General features: G+C 30.6%; 1 protein-coding gene across 1 annotated transcript in view; it reads left to right on the top strand.

Annotated features, from left to right (window-relative positions):
• Positions 1-389: 389 nt before the first annotated feature.
• LOC113552069 (T-cell leukemia homeobox protein 3) overlaps positions 390-21,807 on the top strand; it is a 44,016-nt gene continuing 22,598 nt past the window's right edge. The window contains exon 1 of the mRNA XM_026954739.1: positions 390-1,551. Coding sequence (XP_026810540.1) covers positions 909-1,551 — 643 coding nt within the window. The 5' untranslated portion in view covers positions 390-908. The remainder of the gene's footprint in view (positions 1,552-21,807) is intronic.

Below are 21,807 nucleotides of genomic sequence, written 5' to 3'. Positions count from 1 at the left end.
CTTAAGTGTACGGACACGGCCGCTCGCCATAAACGTGAGCACACGTATTGCAGTGTTACGAACGGGCGGTGAAGCGAGTCTATTCGTATAAGGCCGCGAGCATGAGTGCGGAGGAATACGCGAGGGGATCGCGCCCGACGCGTTGTTAAATGGGTTTTAATATCGTCGTCGTCGACGTCGTCCGCCCCCCACCGCCACCGAGTCACCTCCGTTGCTCGCTCTATCGACGACGGGTACTGATTTCCCGCGCGCGCAGCCCGTCCACCAATCGGAACGCGGCCGAGGCGGTTCCCGGCGGACGCCCATCTCGACGGGCGGCGGTGACGGTGGTCGGCGCTACCGCCGCCGTCGACGTCGTGCGCCGCCTGCCACTCGCAGTCCGTCGCGCACTCAGTGTCCAACCGCACCGCAACGCATCGTCGCACGCACACGCAAGCGCCCTCGACGAGCTATTATTTTATAATATTATTACCACTATCGTTATTATTATTATAATTGTTATCGGTGTACCTACGTTCGTGCGGACGCGGAACGTATAACGTTAATAAGACGCGATAACATTGTATATTGTTATCGTCCACTTCGGTGTGAAGATTTCCGTCATTACTTCTGCACCTCGACTGCGGATTCGATGAGACGAATCGTAACCGCTTCAGTCGTCGCCGCGGTTCCCGAAATGCACCGGCCGCGATGTTAACACACCGCTTGCACGTTGACGACGAACAGATCGCGTAAATCGTACTGGTGGCCAAGGACATAGTACCTCGTCTATATATAATATAATCGGATTCATACGATCGCGACTATAATACCGTGAAATATTCTTCGTCGTGATTTAGTGCTGAAGTTAATTTTTTCGCGCGGCTAACGGTAGTTTAAACGGAAATCGTCGTCGCGTCGTCAATAAAATGGTCGACGAGACCAAGTGCAGTTCGGTCGAGGACGGCACGACCACGGACGAGGATCGGGACGTCCGCGTCGATTCCGGCGGATCGGACGAGGAGCTGTGCATGGACGAAGAAGACGAGGACGACGTTTCGTCGCCAACCTCGGCGGCGCCCGGCGCCCTGACGTTCGGCATATCCCGTCTGTTAGCCGGTGGCGGCGGTGGACGGGGCGCGGACGATTTGGCGTCTAAGCGTTCGGCGTCCTGTACCAGCATGGCCGCGGCCGCCGTGTCCGGCCCGGCGGAAGCGCTCGCTTCGCTATACGCGGCCGGACATCACCACGCCGCTGTGTTTGGGCTTCACCACCACCTGCACCAACAACAGCACATGGCCGCTGCCGCGGCCGCTGCTCACCAAGCGGCTGCTGCAGCCGCCGCTGCGGCCAACAAGCCGGTTGACGACAAGACGTACCTACAGTATTCGGGAGCAGCGGGCGTTATCAAGGTCCCAGCACACAGGCCGCATCCGTCTAACGGTAGCAACGGCGGCGGCGCGCCTGGCCCAATGCAGTCCCCCTGGGCCGCGGCCGCAGCCATCGACCCGGTATCGTTCATGCAGCGTAACGCTTTCCTGTTCGCCGCTGATAAAAACCGACTGGCAGCGGGTACGTAATTTTTCTTACTGATTTCTCATGTCGTACATTTCTTATAGAAACATATTAAATATTGGCTGCCATTTTACCTAAAGATAATAATATTATATACAGTATACCAATTACCCGAATATAGTTTAATTTTAATATAACATAATAATATGATAGCTATATAGTCACGGTAGTTACAGCAAAGTTGTTACGTAGCTATATAATAGTTTCATCATCCTATAGTACCCTAGCTTAATTTAAAATGACTACTACTATACTAGTTTGTATTAAAGCGGCAGGTTTTAAACTGACAAGTTACAAAATTGCAATTATATAGAGTTGCGTATTATCTGTGTGATTCGTGTTGTTTTCGGAGCGATAGACTGACGTTAGCCTAACACAACGAATCAATAAAATAACTTCGATTTAAAACTATACATTTAGGTATGTTATATCGTTAATGCTACAAAATTAAAGCCTAATCCTAACATACCAGAGTTTTATTAATTATATAATAATATGTTTATATATATATATATATATATATATTATGTATTCAATTCATATAAAAACGATAAGGTGTACCTATATATACGATGTTGATATGTTATTATATTAATTATTTAAATATTCTATCTATTTCAATTTTTAACTCGAGAACTAGTGATTTTTTTCGACAGTATGTATAGGTATTAGGTAGGTACATCAGTTAGATAAATTAAAACTATGTTTATTACGAAAACTTTTATATAAGTATATAGGCATAATTACGCAGCTTTCACGACGCATGTACTTACGTTTTATAATAGACTAGGATACGCTTTATACATGATGTATTTCAATGTTCTTTTTTAAATTTTATATGATAAATCTACTTTCTCCGACTTGCTGTACCTAATATTAATAATTATAATTAATAAATGAAAAAAATCAAATGATCTTGGAGCTTCGTATACATCTATATATATAATACATAACAACGTATTAAAGTGTTAGTATAATAGTATATAATATCAGTGTATATATTTATGTAGTAGTGGAATATGTTATGCATAAATGTTTGAACATTTTTTAAATAAAACCTTGTTAAAAACATTATAATTGCAACACTACAAAACTCTTTTATAAAAACATACACAATACACATGCATAATATATATTATAGGTATATATGGTAGGTACCTATATACACATTATATTGCACAGTACACATTTATGCGTGCATACGCGTGCTCTCATTACTCGTTCTCAACACGTTTCTGTGTTATACACGAGAGTATAACGAGCGTAGCAAAAACATCTCGTTTTGACTTAATTAATTTACATGCTGTTAATCATTTTTTATACTTTGCGTGTGTACGATCATATTATGGTCTGAATCTAATTAGAGCCGGCCAGTCGGCGTATTATTTTTCATAATTGTTTTGTATGGGCCGACAGAGTAATGGAGCGTATTCTTAATATGCCTATATATATAATAAAGATGTATTATATAATGTACATAGAATATAGAATTGTACGAGTATTTGTATAGAAGCATTCAAAGTAATATGATAATGACTACTGGTCGAAGATCGATGAAGTAAATTATTTTTAACTTTGTATATATAACATAATATTATATATACCTACTAGGTATTTATGATATGTATCTAGTATCTACTATAAGTAAGAAAAATCTTTTTTTTTTTATTTAAATCAAATAATTTATAATTCAAATAATAATATAGTGTATATATATATATATATATATATATATATATTAATTCTAAATTCTATATAAATATACTGCAGTTTTATATTTTTCATGCAACGTGTTACCAACTAATAGGTATAACATATAAAACGGTAAAACGCAAGGGCGCTCTCCCTGTGGTAGGTATTCATATTTATGTACGTATATAGCTTTATAGTAGATATATATATATATATATATATAATTACGATTTCCTTAGCGCAATTTATCGCTGTATATTTCAAAACGATAAAAAAACACAATCGTTTCTTCCCATTCTCCGTTCTTTGTACATAATCCAATCAGAGTAATGGCCGTGTACTTAGTTTTGAAGCCATGACTAATTGTTCTAGACGCGAGTTCTATAAAACGCAATTTTCTTTTAATGATCGCAGTAACGGTTTAGTTAAATATTAACAACTTATTAGAACTTCATCACTGTTGTTATATTAATTTCCTTTATTCACGCATATTATTTAATTAGGTAGTGTTGATTATATGAAAAAAAAAATAGTCCACTAGCTGCCTTCGTAAAACCTAAAAGTTATTATATTAATTATTAGCGAGTTTTAATAGTTTCAAGCTTTGACTTTTTTTTTAAATTTTTAAGTGGAGAAGTAATGATTAAACCTTTATCCGATTATAACGTAAGTAATTTAATTTCTGGCATATTTTCAAAACGAAATATTTTTTTATGTTTAGCAACGCTTGGCTGTTCATTTACATATTTTATGTATTTTTTAAACTTTGTACCGATGTATATCGTACTATTCATGTATAATTAAATTTATCATACTTGAATATACGCGTGTATTTTTATTTTTATTAAATTTGTACTATTTTGAGTATTTATCCCATTACTGCAGCAGTCATTCTACATCTCTTGTCATTACACTAGCTGCAGGCGCCAATTACAGCTGCGGTGCAGTAGCGATACCAGCTTAATGTAACACAATTTTTTGTTGCCGTAACTAGCCTAAATTTAACACATAGCGTGTTTATACGTCTGACACTTGTACCTATATACAATATAATACATATTATAGTAAAAAACACAATTTCATTACATATACTTAAATATACATAAACATAATACATTTAAAAGTATAATTTTGGATCAAGAGTGAGTTAAATGTTAAATGATAATATAATATTATGTTTTCGAATTTTTAGCAACAGTAAGTATACTATAGGTAAAGTAATACTTATTAAAATTATATTATTATTTAACATTCGTGTTACTTTCGTTGGCATATTATGATGTATAATATATATTTATATGTATAAAACACGTTTTAAGCATTCAGCAGTGCCACTAAGTCATTTACACTAAAAACTTGCCACGTATAATTATCATATACGATGACTGTAGTTAATACTATCTTTTATTTGTAAATAATAATATGTAGGTTTAAAACGTTCGTTTTTAGTTGCTTATATAATTCGCTAAAAGTGGTTTGGTTAATTAACGTAAACTGTGAGTTTAGAATAGCTTCATGAACCACGCAGTGCCAATATTTTCTTTGGTGACTATCACGTTGAAAACTAATAGGTTAATACTTATACTTTATTATATCGGATACGTGTATTTCATTTTAAAGGAAAATCTATAAATATATATTTTATTTATTAATCATTTATATAATATTATTATGAAATGTAATTTATAATATATATTGAAAATTATTATTAAGTATTGATTTCTGTCCAAACATGAAAATACGAGTTGCTTATAAGAATTTAAAACATAACTTTTTATCTTAGTATGTACTATACATATAAAAAAAATCATTTTATATTACAAATATATATAATTTTTTAAAATTGGCTCAAAAAACGCTTCGAGGATGATCGCGTGTTTTACTACCGAATTACTCAAAAAACGGAATTCCTTTTAACATCAGTAAATGTGTAAGCATATTATGCATATTTTACATATATAGTCTACATTTCGAATATAATTACAAGGTAATCTTTCACTGACAAACAGGCCAACAAATATAAAATACGTTGTATAATATTTATGTACTAAATAGATACACTCACTACGTATAAGTATACATATAATATATATAAATTATATTATTTTAGTTAGTGAATATACTTATATTTTTATAAACATTACAATAATATATGAAAAAAAAATTATCAAATATCAAACAAATATTATTATAGGTATACCTAACACACTATAAATATAAATATGATATGTTGAAATCACATTACGTTTGTTTCAAAGAATTCAATAAATCTTATTCATTTTCACATACATAATGACATAATATAAGGTAGAATTACTTATGTACATGTTATAAATTCGTAGCCAACAGGCTATAGGAAAGCGATATACCATAGTACCGACTATATAATATAGTATAAATTCATTATTTATTGAAAAGAGAAGGAAAATTAACAAAATTAACCATTCAGTAACAATTTAATTAAAATACTTAATAAAACAAACGGCAGGTATTTTTTATCGTTATTTTTAAACATTCATTATATGTGTTTTATCCATTTTGGTTTCGTGTTTATGGTAATCAGCAGTGACTCATATTTAAAAGTATGCTCTGCGTATAATATCTTAAAACAAACTGGCCACTGAAATATTATAATATGAAATATACATCTAAATGTATAGATTTACATTTAAATGTCTATAATATTATAATATTTACCGTTATCGATAATGCGCTTGCGGTCGCTGCAGTAATTCACTATAGTTCCTATATTATAATTGAATAGTATATATTATAATAGGTAATATATTATAATATTATAGCAATCATTTAAAGTCATCGATTAGTGTGAATATAAATGCGTTTAAATTTAACATTTATTGTCGCGTTGTCACGTCGACAATTAACACCATACATGGTTTACTATGTAATTTGGTACAGTTGTTTATTATTTTTTTTTCTTTTCCAACACGTGTAATTTATGCCGATACGATGGCATTTATATACAAATTTCATCGTATATTCTTAATTCGTATAACCTAACTTTACTTATATGTGCGTGCATCGGCTGTACCTTTTTTAATGAAACAAAATGCAAATTTAAACGTATTTCGCGTGCGTCTGTAGAATCTCGCTGTTATTATTTCACCTGTTCGATGGAGGACGACGTTATAACAACCTTATGATCAAAATAAGGCCCTGCGAGTCCGCTGTTAGTTCGCACGTTTCTAAATATTCCGATTCACATACATGCACGCACATACGCGAAAAACGCATTAAATATTATATTAATCGATTATACACGAACACGTGAATAAATATAAAAACAAAACAGCTGCGAAAATATAGAAAACCCAATTATTTTGCGCCCGAGTAAAGTCTGCAAACAATAATCGTTTATACATTACCCATACTTGAAGTCCACCCAAATATATATAAAATAAAATATAATTGTTTTGAAAAGTTACTATTTTATACTTTTCTAAACAGTTTATACACGAATATACGATAAAAATCAAGTATAAATACAACATCTATTAGTCTTAAAAAATATTTAAAAAAGTAAATTGAAGTGGGATACCGACCATACAATTTGAAATAATGCACCATTTAAAAATAAAAATAAAAAGAAACCATTCAACATTTCTATATTTAAATATACTTAAAAGACAGATTGCTAAATCAAAATATTTCCCCAAAGTTAAAAGAGAAAAAACAAAGGCAATATAAAATATAAAAACTACTTTTATAGATGCCTATCTTAAATATTTCCAAAAAGAAAATTTCAATTAAAAATTAATATTTTCATGAAAATGATAGTCTTTGTAATTTTAAGAATTACTTTGTATGTTTATTTGTATATATAATAAAAAGTGGGTATGTGCATCATAATATGTGATGGCTAAACATTTTCTATAAAACGTGTTAAGAATACTCAAAGAGATGCATTCGCATTGACCAACTTCGCGATGAGCTTGGTGTATAACTTCATGTGTGTATTTGTAGTCTATAATACATATATACACACCATATGCATAATATTATAGTCTCCTTTATACTATAGGCAAAGAACCCAGCTATCTATCTCTATATATATAATATACATGTACATGTGTAGTATAAACCTGTCCGGTTTCCCATTCGTATCGCATCCATCAACTTCGGTTCACCAGAGTATAACCGTTTATAACCGTTGTTTACGACGTTTAAAAAATAATATTTCAGTATTATGCGTGCTTTTATATATATATATAAATAAACATGAAGGGACTTGGGGTATTTTATTTTATTTTTTATTTTATCGACGTTTTATACGCACCCGCGAATCCGAGAAGTGTGACTTAGAGCGCAACTACGCGGTGCCGCAGTAGTAGCATTTATAATTTATATATATCGTCGTTTCCCCCATCCCTTTCTCATACAAATATATATATATATATATATATATATATAAGTGTATAAAGTATATACATAATGAATATTTAACGTATCCAAAACACGTATAAAATCAAAAATATATACCTTTTCCGAACGGTAATTTAAACGTTGTGGTTTTAAACGATCTGCGGAATGTGGAATGTAATATACCTATATACACTTATACGTCATGCAGAAATCGCAATAAACGTATAGATCATAATATTATATTATTATGTATGGCAAATATATTTCGTTCGATAAATATAGACGTGGTTTATTCAAAATATTTATATGGATATAGCCACATATTTTGTTTGAAACCATTTTAGTATTTTATACTATAAACATCATGATACGTCAAAGTCCGTTAATAAGTTAAGCAACCATTTGGTAATTTAGTAATCATATTTAATAAATAAATACCTACTGTTTATTTCAAGATAAAAACTCAATTAGTTTTTGTAATTGTAGTGTATTTTGGGATTTTATTGCACCTATAATATTATAACAGTAGGTATGATATTCACAAACAAGAAAATCCATAGTTTAATAATTAAAAAATTATAAACGAACAAATATCTTATTAAAATACATCATATTAATTATATAGGTACACATTTGAATTACCAATTATAATAATTGCACAGTAAGTACGGACGAATAGCGAACAATGACTATAAAACTATATATAGAAGATAAAATAAATACTCATTTATGAAGGGGGTAGTTGTGGTGGAAATGAAATTGTATTAGTTATAAAACAAACATTATATTATTATGTAAAATAATAATTTTATTTTTTTATTCGATTTTCTGCTTTTTAAAATAATTAATATTAAAACGATAAATGTTATCAAAGAATAGAATTTTAGTCTTAAAATATAATTTTACTTTATTTAGTTGACTCTTTACTGCAGGACCTTCAATGACGTGTCGTGAATGATGTCGTACCGATATTTTTCAGTTAAGTTATAGTTGCTTTTATATTTAATTGAACATAATATCTGAATATGATATCGAAATAATATGTATAATGAAAAATACGGTAATATTGCATCGTTTAGTACTATATGTAAGATATAACTAAATATAATATATCAGTGAACTAACCATGCATGATCTAAATACGACTATGTATTTAATATATATTATATCGAGATGCACGTATTGTTATTATAATTTATATATTTTATATTATGAAAAATAAAAAAACAATTTTCTATGATGAAAATACACGCTTTCAGGCATCACTGTTGAAATAAATTTTATTTGACTTTTGATTTATCTATACCCACACGTTTTAAACATATTTCATCTGTGGTTTTCTCGGAAATCACTGCCAAGATTTCTTTTAAGTTGATGGATGGGACATAAACTGCTGTTCGAATACTATATATTATATACATATACCGTACGTGAGTTTATTGATGTGAAAAAAATAAAAGCAACGTGTTATCGGCGAAAAATATTATGAACCCTACTGCACACTTGCAGTACTCGGCCGTTAATTCTCGTAGAGATGTTTTTTTCGTTTCTTTTTTTAACGAACGTTTTTAACATTTTTAAGAGTTAGTAAAACATACATTGTATTATACTTTTACTTTTATATTATATATTATTATAATATTTCATAATAATGATTTTGGGCGTTCTGTTGTCTGTATTTATAATAATATTGGGTACAGTTTTATTTACGCAAGTCTAACCGCGATATCTATTGAATTCGAATTTATATTATAATGAAATCACAACGATAATGATTATTTTATTCAAATTTAATTTCAATGAATGAAATTAAAAAAAATCAATACAAATATATTCAAGTATAATTGATTTTCTATGGGTTATAGGTAAATAATACCATTATGACACGAATGCTTGATTGTACAACTAGTGATATTCGAAAACGTGTAAAAAATATTTTGATATTTTTCATTTCGATAATTTCATAATAAAATGGCCGTGAACTACAATACCGATATGCCTATAATAGGTATATATATATATACCTCTATTAAAATGTCTGTGTTTGTCGGTATATGCGTGTTACACCTTATGTGCACCTATGGAACCATAGAATGCAAAATGTGTTATTACGTCACGAAATTATTATTATGATATCATTATAGTTGAAATATTAACTCAAAATGTATACGTTTCGTTTAAAAACATGACGAGAAAACAACAAGCACGTTTAAAATTGTATAGAAAACGTGCCATAATAATTTTATTCAAGGATAATATTGTATAATATTTATAATAAATAATAATATTATACCTAGTTGTATATAAGTATATTATTATATTAGGCATATACTTCGTTATATCTCTAGGTATTATTACCTATAATATATAAATATATATACATATTTACATTACAATACCTAGATGCAGTTCAAATTATTTTGTTTATAGATTCAAAATAACATTTAACCATAGAAAATGTTTGAATTTATACGGTAATGTAAAAACATCCTAACCTTTTAATTTCTGTATTAAAATTTAATTATAACATTCGTCAGAAAGAGTAGAGGTATAAAATATATATATTTAATTATTTTAATATACGAAAAAATGTTTATCATAATATTATACAAAAAAACATAATAAGAAAATACGAATGTTTCTAAATATTTTCATGGAAATATACTAAAATAATATATGATATACCTTCCTTAAAAATATTATATATATTATACTTAGTAGTGAGTGTAGTTATTCATGATTTTATGATAGTGTAATATACAAATTGTAATTTTACTGTATAATCTAGTATAAATAGTAGTATACTGTATGTTTTTAGTCCGAAGGTTGTAAAAAGGGTTAATTACTTGATCCCGGAGAATTACTTAAGCTCCTAAAAAGTATTTAATGATTTTTTCAAACGAGAGCAAAGGCTAGAAATATTTTATTAAATACGTAACCTAATTAAAACCTACCGATGTAAAATCATTCCCGCTCACCGTCCATGAAACCACCCTAATATAATCAATTTCATTCTCAACGCTAAGGAAATTCTATTAATATAATTAAGAATAATGATGCTATTAATCAATTTATATTAATCAATATTCATCTATTTACGTTATTTAGTTAATTTTATATTCATATATTTTCAAATAGTTTTTAGGGTAAAATTATTTTTTTTTTTAAATCTCATTAACGTGAAAAAAATTACTAAAACCCAAGCATGGGTTAGTGTGATAATAATATTTCTAATTAAATTGGTTTTTTTGTTGTCATTGATGCTGACATTTTATTCAATTTTCTCTAAGGAAGCAAAATATGATTGAATAATAAATAATATTATATTTTATTATCAAGGATTAATTGTAATGATTTATCATTTATCTCAAATTTAATGCAATACCCACCCCTAAAAAGCCTATACATAACTACTTTTTCTATTTTTTTTATTATTATTATTATTATCTTATATTTTACTTATTGACATAAGCTTTATAAATAAATCTAAAATCAATTAGTAAATTCAAAATATCGTAAACATTGACATTGTAAAAAAGTAATTAATAAGTGCTGTATTGAAATGATTGAAAAACTAAGTTAATTTATGTGATGTGCTGATGAGATATAATTCTTATTTTTTCTGTCTAGTTGTTTTTAATTGACATAAGATGTTTATACAACTATAGTAAAGTTATTTAAAGTATATATTATTATTGATATTTTAACATATTTACCCTTTAAAATGATTAATATAGATAGGTTTCAGATATTATTTATTCGCATACTATATAGTTATACGTTTGTTTTAATGCATTAAATATGTTTAAAAATCAAAATATAATCAATTATGTACTTATATTTTAAAATAATATCGTTTGAACAGTTTTCAAACGTATTCGATTATCTTTTGATGAAATAATACACTTTGTAGTTTGTATATCACATTTAAAAGTCTTCTATTTTATAATATGAAAAATCGCACGAAAAAGAACTATACAAATTACGAATGACAATTACCTACCTACCTATAATATGCATATTATACATTTATGTAAAACGTTGATGGTCGATGGAGAATCTTTAAATTACCTATAGATACCTGTAGTTTTAATGTATAAATTTAATTAACGCGTTTGTAAAACAATATTAAATTATGTTTAGTAAATATTGACCATGTGGCATTACACCATATTTACACGTTCGTTCTATCGTTATATGAGAACTTTTCCCGAGTTTTACTTTACAATATCCCTCAACAAAATGTGTTGTTTCGGGTCTTGGCCTTTTAAAACCATATAGTGGGTTCAACCTAATCATACATATTGTAATAAATATTTGCGAAGCGATATACCTACATATCGTTTATTTCAAAAGGGTAACCAAATAATACATTTTCTTATTCAATGTATGTGTATTATATATTTTTTATTTATTTATTTTTTAAACAAAATTACATAGTCCCCTGTATAAAGGTCAATAAAATAGATTTTCATATTATATTAAATTTTGTTGAGTAGATTAACGGCAATGATGAATTTTATGGTGGTGGAGATAAAGTATGAGTTCTAATTGAATAATACGACCTGTGATTCCGGAAGTTTAGAATTTTCTCTCTCACCTGAGTATATTCCATTAAAATATTAATGTAAATATTGATATTAACATCTTAGAAAATACATTTTTTCACGTTGGGGTTCTTTTTTTGACATTAAGTAGTTGTGTAATGTTTTTGTGTGAAAAATTCTGAGTCTAATCATGTATTGTAATAACAAATGTTAATACATTAATACATGTATAATATTCTATATAAATGTCACGGGAGCGTTAGTAAAGAAGTGATTAACGGTCCGTGTTGGTGTTATTTCTTGAAATGAGATTTGAATAATACAATATTAACTATGTAAATATATAATTTCTAAGACTGTGCATAAAAAGTATTTTAAAACCAAACAAAAACACATAGAGGAAAATTCACACTCTCTCGTTCTGCAGAGTCATGCGACAGTAGAGTGGCTGCAGGTTGTACAGTAAAGGGGAGAGTAATACATATACATATTATAATGTAGTGCGGGCAACTCATTTCTACAGTTTGATGTGGTGGTAGTAAGGCTGTGGCAGTAGCGGGGCCCGTTATAAAATGAAAGTTTTTGGCGTTGTCGTCGTTGTTATAAATGCGAAACGCTTTATCGAATATTGTGCACGCAAAGAAGAACGTGAGCTGTTAGAAGGAGTGTTCCGTAGTCCATCACCTTGCACCGCCCGGCCCTATAATCGCGCCCGACAAACGACTACGTCGAAATATAAGCAAAGTATTAAAACTGAAAAGTGATGGCCTTCGCGTACGGGCCCTCTTCTCTGTACTGTAGTAGTTATATTACATTTGGAGCAGCGGTGCAACGTCTTTCCCCTTTATACCACACGAACACCGCACCGACACTTTTCCGACATCCCGACGAGATTAAGACGGATATGTCTTCTCCCTCACCCGCACTAAAGCCACCGCATAGTATGTCGGTTCGGTCGTGGGTAAATTTAACCTCCATATTTTCACTTAAGGCCGGGTTAAGTGTTCTATGTATATTATATACTTACGGTTATTATATTATATTATTCACAACTGGCCTTTAATTTAAACTGTATATACATACAATATACCTATGACGGTATGTATTTATAACATATTTGAATGGCCATATAACATGTATTATATTCTCGTACAATTTTAATTATATGTTATGTTAAGATTATATGCAACACAGGTTATACCTTTTCGAAATTTTTCAAAAAATTCAGAATATTATTGTTGTTGGATCGTAATAGCATTCAGATTATTGTTTCTTCGCCGTAATTCAATCAGCTATACCTATATTAATCGTCTGTTACAATAAACCATAATACAAGTTTATCTATTTAACTATGTTTAATAGAAATTGCATTCAATAATATAATGTATTTTCTTATAATATTAATATTCAATTCAAAGTACAATCTTCAATAGTATAACTTGTATAAGTACTAATATAAAAATTTACGCCAATCACTGTACTTGTATATAGGCACTTAATATAAAACCTGTATATTATTATATGCAATTGTCTAGATTTCCAAAATGTACAATATATCGTAGAAAATATGCTGAAGAATAATCTCGTAGAAAATATTTGAACAACGTTTAAGAAAATGAACAAAACTTCGAGCAAACATTATATTATGTATAAAAGCTCTGACTCTGCATATATAAATATAAATATATTTACCCGGCATAGATGGTTGATAATGATAAAAATAAATATGTACACAGTATATATGTTATGATGCAAATACCAATATCCATTTGAGTAAAAAAATTACCAGAGCTGAGAAGATCTGCCTAAATCAGCTCGCCCTCTTCACCACTCACTGCTACACACAGAGCAAGTGACAAACGTATATATATGTATACTGCGCCGGTAGTTTTGGATATATTAATTTTTTACGCAGATATTGCGCGTCCTGCAATTTTACCACACGGGGTCGTGGACGCGTATTATTTATATTTAATAGGGCACATGCTTGTAATATTATAAAAATAAAATTATTATATATGTATATATATATATATACAAAGTATATACAGGTACACGTGGGTGAGCTAAAATTGGAAGGATGCAGTGGAGGGTAGGAAGTCATGATTTTCACATTGTGTATAAGGGTACAGTTTTTATTCACATCCCCCTCACTCCCGGGAGATGATAACTATATTTATATGGATACACAGGGCATATAAGACATAGTAAGTATGCACTGGGTGTAATATCAAGGCGGGCGGCGGTGAATATAAATTATTATACATAATATACAGTTTGAATTATAATGTCGTTCCGCCACCGCCGCAACAACCGCCATCACAGCCGCTGCCGCCGTCGCCGTTGTTTATCGATCCCGCGCGCACAAAACATGGCCGGAAACTTTATGTAATAATATTATTATATTAATAAACTGCACGCGCTTATACGTATATTATATTGACGACACATACAAAAATGGCTTTATAAATTATAATATAAGAACTCATTATATTATTAAGGTACGTGTATTATATTATATACACCGCGGTCTTACCCGGGCAGTATATAATAATATGTTGTATGGCGATAGTATAATATAAACGCTCTGTGATCCCCCCCCCTCTATACACACAACGTCATACCACGACGATGTTGAAATTAGACGATTTATTTTTAAATTAATGTAATATTTTACTCGTGTTTTTTTATTACAATTTTTTTATCCTTCTTTCTTTAAACTCGTGTAATGGCCGTCGTTAATCTGCGCCCCCTCCCCTACGATCGGCGATAGGGTGCACGCGTGGATATACATGTATAATAATATAACCGAGCAATTACATTAAGGAGGGCTGCGGGAAATGCGAAAAACGTTTTTATTAAAACCAGTAAAAAAATAATACGAAACGTCTTAAAAATATGAAACGGTGTAATGACCAATTAAAATTAAGTAGGCGAGGTACCTACTTATATAATATATATGCGCATTTAATACCACGCGGCGGATTATGTTTTTTTTCTCTTACCCGCGCGTGAAGGGCTTTTCGCAGTAAACATTAAATGCTATTGTGTATAGTATTTATAGTAGTCCACAAATTATACTATTTAGACAGTTTCGCGGATCGTAAATAAAATACATAGTATTATCATACTTAAAATATATCTTATACAATAATAATAATAATACAAAAACTCTTGTCCAGCAATACTATTACTGTCGCCAAGGTATTATTCACGGTCGTATGTATTTATAATAATTAATAATAATAATAATAATAATAATATATAACAGCGGGTCGTATCATCATTTTACCATCCATCAGCGGATTTATTATGGTCGTGACGTGAAAGCGGTTTTGACGTCAAACGCTCGCGGGAAATTAATGATTTGCGAAAACCGACCGGAACTTGATCAATGGACTGGGCGAAACCAATATACGTCGAGTCGCACTGCCGCACAGTATATAGATAACACACGCTATATACACCACTGTAAAGGTATATATTAGTATCAATTATTTTATATCTGATTTAAGCAAATCGTATTACGTTACCTATATAGGCTATAATGAATTTTTCTGTTAAACATGTACAATATTTAAAACATCGCTCCGATACTCGAGCGTAGTCGTCCAAATTTTGCGTCTCAAAACTATTACTGCAATGTATGCATTATAAAGTCTGCGAATGACAAAAGACACAATACTTAAAATTCGGACCTCACTCCGCAGTATATAATATGCAGGTACACACAGCTGATATCTAATACACTATGTACCTACGTATGTTAAAAAATATAGTACGGACGTACCTGTATACACTCTTATAATCCCGTACTAAGACTCATTAAATTTTTCGAATCGTTTAACAGGTATATTTACTATATAATTTAATGATCGTTTGATGTTTCCGATGCCCAGCAGTGGTGTTGCTGTGTGCGTATTTACCTTCCGTGAGGTGTCTCCTGTATAGCTGTGTGTCTCTGCGCTATATAGGTAGTACATCATATTTATACTTTTAACCGGTAGTCTATCTTTATATAATCTATTAGGCTTAATAATAATTGCAAGACTATACACAATCTTCGTTGACTCGTCGTTGTGTACACATGTGTAATGTGCAGTAGTAGTAGCAATATATATATATATATGTATATATATGTATATATATTAAATAGGCTGGTATTACATAATGATATAGAGATGAATTGCGTGCGCACGCAATCACGAAGATTTCGTAGTTATATGGTGGGTATTATACCTATAATAAGTAATGTAATAGTAACAAAACACGTCCGAAAAAAATAAATCCTATATTATTTTTCGTGTCACCACGTGGTTGAATTATAACGTTTCCGGCTACCGTTAAGTATTACTTACCTATTATACCTATACAGGAGTTATAAAATATATATATAAAGAAATATTATTACACGTGCGCAGTGGATATAATATAGATGAATACCCTGAGCACACACACGTCATATAAATAGGTACCTAGTTCAGCGCGTATTGAGATTATTCATTTTGTGGCGCCAAACATAATTTTTTTTTACTCTTCTGTCCCAAATTATCGAAATAATTATACAGAAATTGTATATCATCATAAACACACACACACACATATATATATATAGTGAATCAGGCTATATACAGTATATATATATGCAACCACCACATGATAATTCGAAGGTAGAATATTATATTATTCTAATTATTTATAACCGATTGTCGTCGTTGTTTTCGTTAACTATACATATCGTTTAATTAGACAAGCGCCGTATGACTAATAATTATAATAATATCCTCTCGCAGATACATATATTATATAAGTTACAAATCGTGAGTAATGAAATAATACGTGGCATAATATACATTTGTATTGTGTTCAAGTTTATAACTAATGGAGGTAATTTATTTTTAAACACGAACCACTTATTATTTTAATATCTGGCAGGGCCAATTACAGTCCTTTTTTCTTTCTTTTTTTTTTTTTTGAAAATAAATATTTTTATTTCATAGTCCAAATAGTTTATTATAACGTTAATTTATCTTTTAGATTTTCAAGGCAATGATATAAAACCATGAACGTATACGTATGTAATATGTATAATGCATATAACTTCGATTATTAATTTACAAAGGAATTCATAAATGATCCCAAACGTATAAGCACCAATATCGGTTTGTTGCGTGATTACATGATATGTTAAAATAATCCGCCTGCAGTAAAATATGTTTATATGTGTTGTACTGTTTTATATTTTTTACGGTATAGTTTGAAATAATAAATAAATGACAATAACTTACACGTACTAATTGTGAGATTAAACATAAAGAACCACGAAAAAATCATATAATTATTCATGTGGGTAAGTTATATCTATATCATATAAGCAATTTAATATCTGGTATGCTTATAGGTATTATACTCTATAATTTATTGATCGGTGTATATTATATACGCACGATCGTTATTGAAGTAATGAATAATTAATTTCAAAAAGGACCATTTACGGTGTAGACATAACTCATTCTATTATGCACATAATATTTTATTAATTTGGTTTATTTTTTAAGACTATATAAAAAGATAAGGTTTAATCTTTTATTTTTACCACGGTATTTTAAATTCTGCATTATAGAAATTTTTTTTTATTAATAGATAACAATAAAATATACAAAACATTAAACAATTTACATACTTATATTAATAATGGCCAAATGAAAGTTTGATGATTAAGAAAGGTTAAATTTTATTTATAATGAATTTTGTACTTTTTAATTACCCATAAACTACCATGAAAACAAAACACGTTTAGCATGACTATTTTAGACATTATTTAAGCTTGTGTGTATATGTGCATTGTGAGTGTATTGTGTGTATGAGTATAGTTTTGTTTTCATTCGTTTGTTTCAGTTGTAAATTTGTAATACGCTTTTAAATTTGTTTCCTTGTTTAATATGTAAATGTGATCAAGTAAATCAAAGAGGACGCACGCGTTTAGGTATGGATTTTTTTTTGCGATTGAAAACGAGTAAAAGTGTAAAGCGATAAAAAATATATACTTTGATGTCTGAGAATATATAGTAATATATTTATATATCGAGAAGCCGCACGCTTCTACTGGTATATGTATGTGTGTATGTGTGTGTGTTTGCATTTCAAATTTATCTTGTATACCTACGTTATTATCCATTTATATTCACGTCAATCTGTACTGTGTATTTTCAATTTATATGTATGCTTAGAAAGTTGTACAGTTATCAACAAAAAATATAAAAATAAAATAAAATCGAATCCACAGCGTATAGTAATTAGTAGGTATACATTAATATTAAAGACAACTTAACCTTAACTGAAATACATGTAGAAAGAAAATACTGTATTCCAATTATTTTTATGTAGCTACAAAAAGCACCTATTTAATGTTGTTGGTGTATAATTGATTTTATTACTATATACTTAGTATATCCCTATATATTAATACTATTACTATATTTAAACATTTTATATTACTTAATTGTTTTTCGAATAAATAAATCACTAATAGTAATGAATAATTTATGTGTCATATGACTTGTAAGAACTTTTGTTAGAGTACTTCTTAGTTATTTATGTAGTTTTTAAAGTTTACCAACTATTACCTACCATAATATTACAGATATTATTTAAAAATTCACGTCATTCCAAAAGTATTATAAATAATACGACATAAACTATATTTATTTTTAAATTTTATAAATAATGTTTGTATTGTGTTTAATTATTCTAGATTAAATTTTTTCAAACTATATTATATTCATTCGTTTTTGTATAAAATAGTGTTTTTTTCCGTTAACGTTATGCAATATTATTCACCTCAAATCAGCTCAAATTATATCTGATAAATGCATTCAATTTGCAATAATTTATGATATCTTGTGTTGCAGATCGATTATTATATTATATATAAAAGCTTTATATAATGTATATATAGTACGTGAATGAGAATAGTCGAGATTTTCGATTCGCGTTTTTCAAAGCAGACGTAACAGTTATACATTTTATACGCGTATATAAATTAAGTGTGGCGGCGGTGGCGAATCCGTCGAATAACTTGATTCCAACGGACGAGGACGAACATTTAATTTTTCAAAGCCAATTAACAACGTTTTCGCGATGTTTTATTAGGGGCACGGCGGGGAGCTGCTTTCGGAGTAGTGTGTTTGGGTGAGGGTGAGAAGATGAGTGAGAAACAGCGAGCAGCGGGTAACTTGGTGCAGCAACAGCCGGATGTGTTTAATCCGTTTAGCTTCAGAATAATTAATCACCCGGTGCCAGCCTCAGTCCCAGGAAAAGTCCTATTTATATATAATATATATTGTATACGACGCTCAGACGCTCACGTAAGTCTTAACGCTCCCGCGCCACCACCGCTCGGTCTCCCCGACGGGTTTTGTTACCCCGCCGGCCGGAAGTTAATTCGTTACCGGACGAATTTCCAAAACGATTTGACGGCCGCCGCCACCTCACCCCCTCACGTATCACGCTGCTGCACCTTACCACTCACCTCCGACTGAAGATCATCGGTTTTGCGGGACGTTGCACGTCACACCGTGTTTATATATCATTATTTAAAGCGCGAGTACTTGAAACGGAGAGAGAGAGAGAGAGAGAGAACGCTCGTTGTTGTATATTATTTAATTCGATTAAGCTCTCGTCGCCGTTGCCATCGTCGTCGTCGTCGTTTCCGCAACATCTGAACGCTATTCTACGATACGTATATTGTTATATACGACTTTGAACAAATAAATAGGATGGAGATGATGAGGCGTGGGTATACTGGGTAGTACACGACGGTGGAGGAAGCGGTGTTGATGGAAAGACTTTTCGTTGGCCGCGTCGGATAAATTAACCGAAAACTTCGTCCTCCCCTGCGTGTTAAAATATTATATAATAATAATAATAATTAGTTGGTAATTTTAATGGGTTTCACCATGGTGCACGCATAATATACGGCCGCGGATTTCCATTATTATAACGTCCGCCCGTCTTGCTCCCACGGAGGCTCGTCCTCTGTCGTCATCGTCTTTCGCGCGTATCCCTCTTTACACCCTATATCTCACCCCTATATATTTTGTATGACTTTTACGCCCCCTCGTACCACCACCGTATAAATATTATAATATTGTACACAAATACCTCTGACGCCCGACCCTGTTTTTCATTTCGTTTTGCAACATCGTCGTGGACGCCGTCACGCCAAAAACAATATTATAATAATATATAGGCATACAGTTACAAAACGCATATCTTTCTTTTCTGTTCAAGCATTCGACGATATGAGTTTTATTATTTCGATTATACGAATCCGTCTAGACGCATATTATACACATGTTGGTCAGTATAAGAATATTATTAGTAATATAATATTTTATTTACGCACGCGGCTGTAGGTAAGTGAACTCTTGAACGTCATTTTTTATGCTAAATAATTATGCGCGACCGGCAAAAGTGAACGTGTCTGCGGTTTATATTATAATAAGTAATAACATAATATTATCTAGGTATCATATATTAAACGCGCGCAGAAGTTATTATCTCTTCGGCAAATACGTATTTTATGCGTGTATACATATATAAATGAAAAAAACATTATAGGTATCGTATATAATATTACCGTTTATTAGTGTCTTATAATTCTTTATTATATTAGTTTTAATAACATGTATAGTGTATAGGTAGCACCGAACGAAGCTAGCAAGCCATTTAAATTTATTAAATTAAAATAATATTATTATGGCTTAGGTTTAATAATTAATAATAAAACCACTAATCAATGATTATTTTATATTATATTATACGCCGCTTATAATAAGTATATACTTAAGTATATAATATACGTATGGCAGCCTCAGTGCGTAGTCATTGTATATTAATTTATCGGGTTAGCTTATTTGGACGATATTTTTTCAATAAAATTATTTCCTTATAATTTATTATAAATTATAATTTTAATTTTATTGACTTTATACACATTTTTAAATTTAAATATTCGTGGAAATTATGATTATATTATCTCAACCGTAGTAAACAAGTACCTATAATATTATTTTATTTCGAAATGTGTTTCATAAGAATATAAGATCGTTCAATAATCGTGTAGGTACCTCAGTTCAATATTTCTGAAGGATTTTAAATTATAATTTACTTACATTATATTATAGATACACCTATTATAAATATGAAATATGCGGGCGTTTGAGGTTAAGTCACGTCAAGGATAAATTTGTTCTTATTATTTAAGCGATTATTAGTTATTACAAATTGTATTTGCTCTGTTACGATTAATTTCGTTTTTGATTTCTTCACACATGAACTTAATTAAAAACTTCTCGTGTCTTGTCTGAAATACGAGAAAAGACAGGCATTCCCGTATACACCAAGTATAATAATATATAATATTGTGCATAGTATAAATTATATAAAATAAGGATAGAGTTCAGTTGTTTGGTCGAGTCTTATCAAAATATTCTACCAGTCAAGGATTTTGATTGTACCCGTAAACTTTGTAAGCATTATTATACGTATTTATTATACGGTGAGCACAACACAATCGAGTACAATATAATTTAATACGAATATGTACGTAATAGTACATATCTATCTA

This window comes from Rhopalosiphum maidis, chromosome 2 (genome assembly GCF_003676215.2).
Source record: "Rhopalosiphum maidis isolate BTI-1 chromosome 2, ASM367621v3, whole genome shotgun sequence".
NCBI classification, from domain to species: domain Eukaryota; kingdom Metazoa; phylum Arthropoda; class Insecta; order Hemiptera; family Aphididae; genus Rhopalosiphum; species Rhopalosiphum maidis.
Note: the sequence above shows the minus strand (reverse complement) of the source record. Positions and strands in the feature narration are given on the sequence as shown.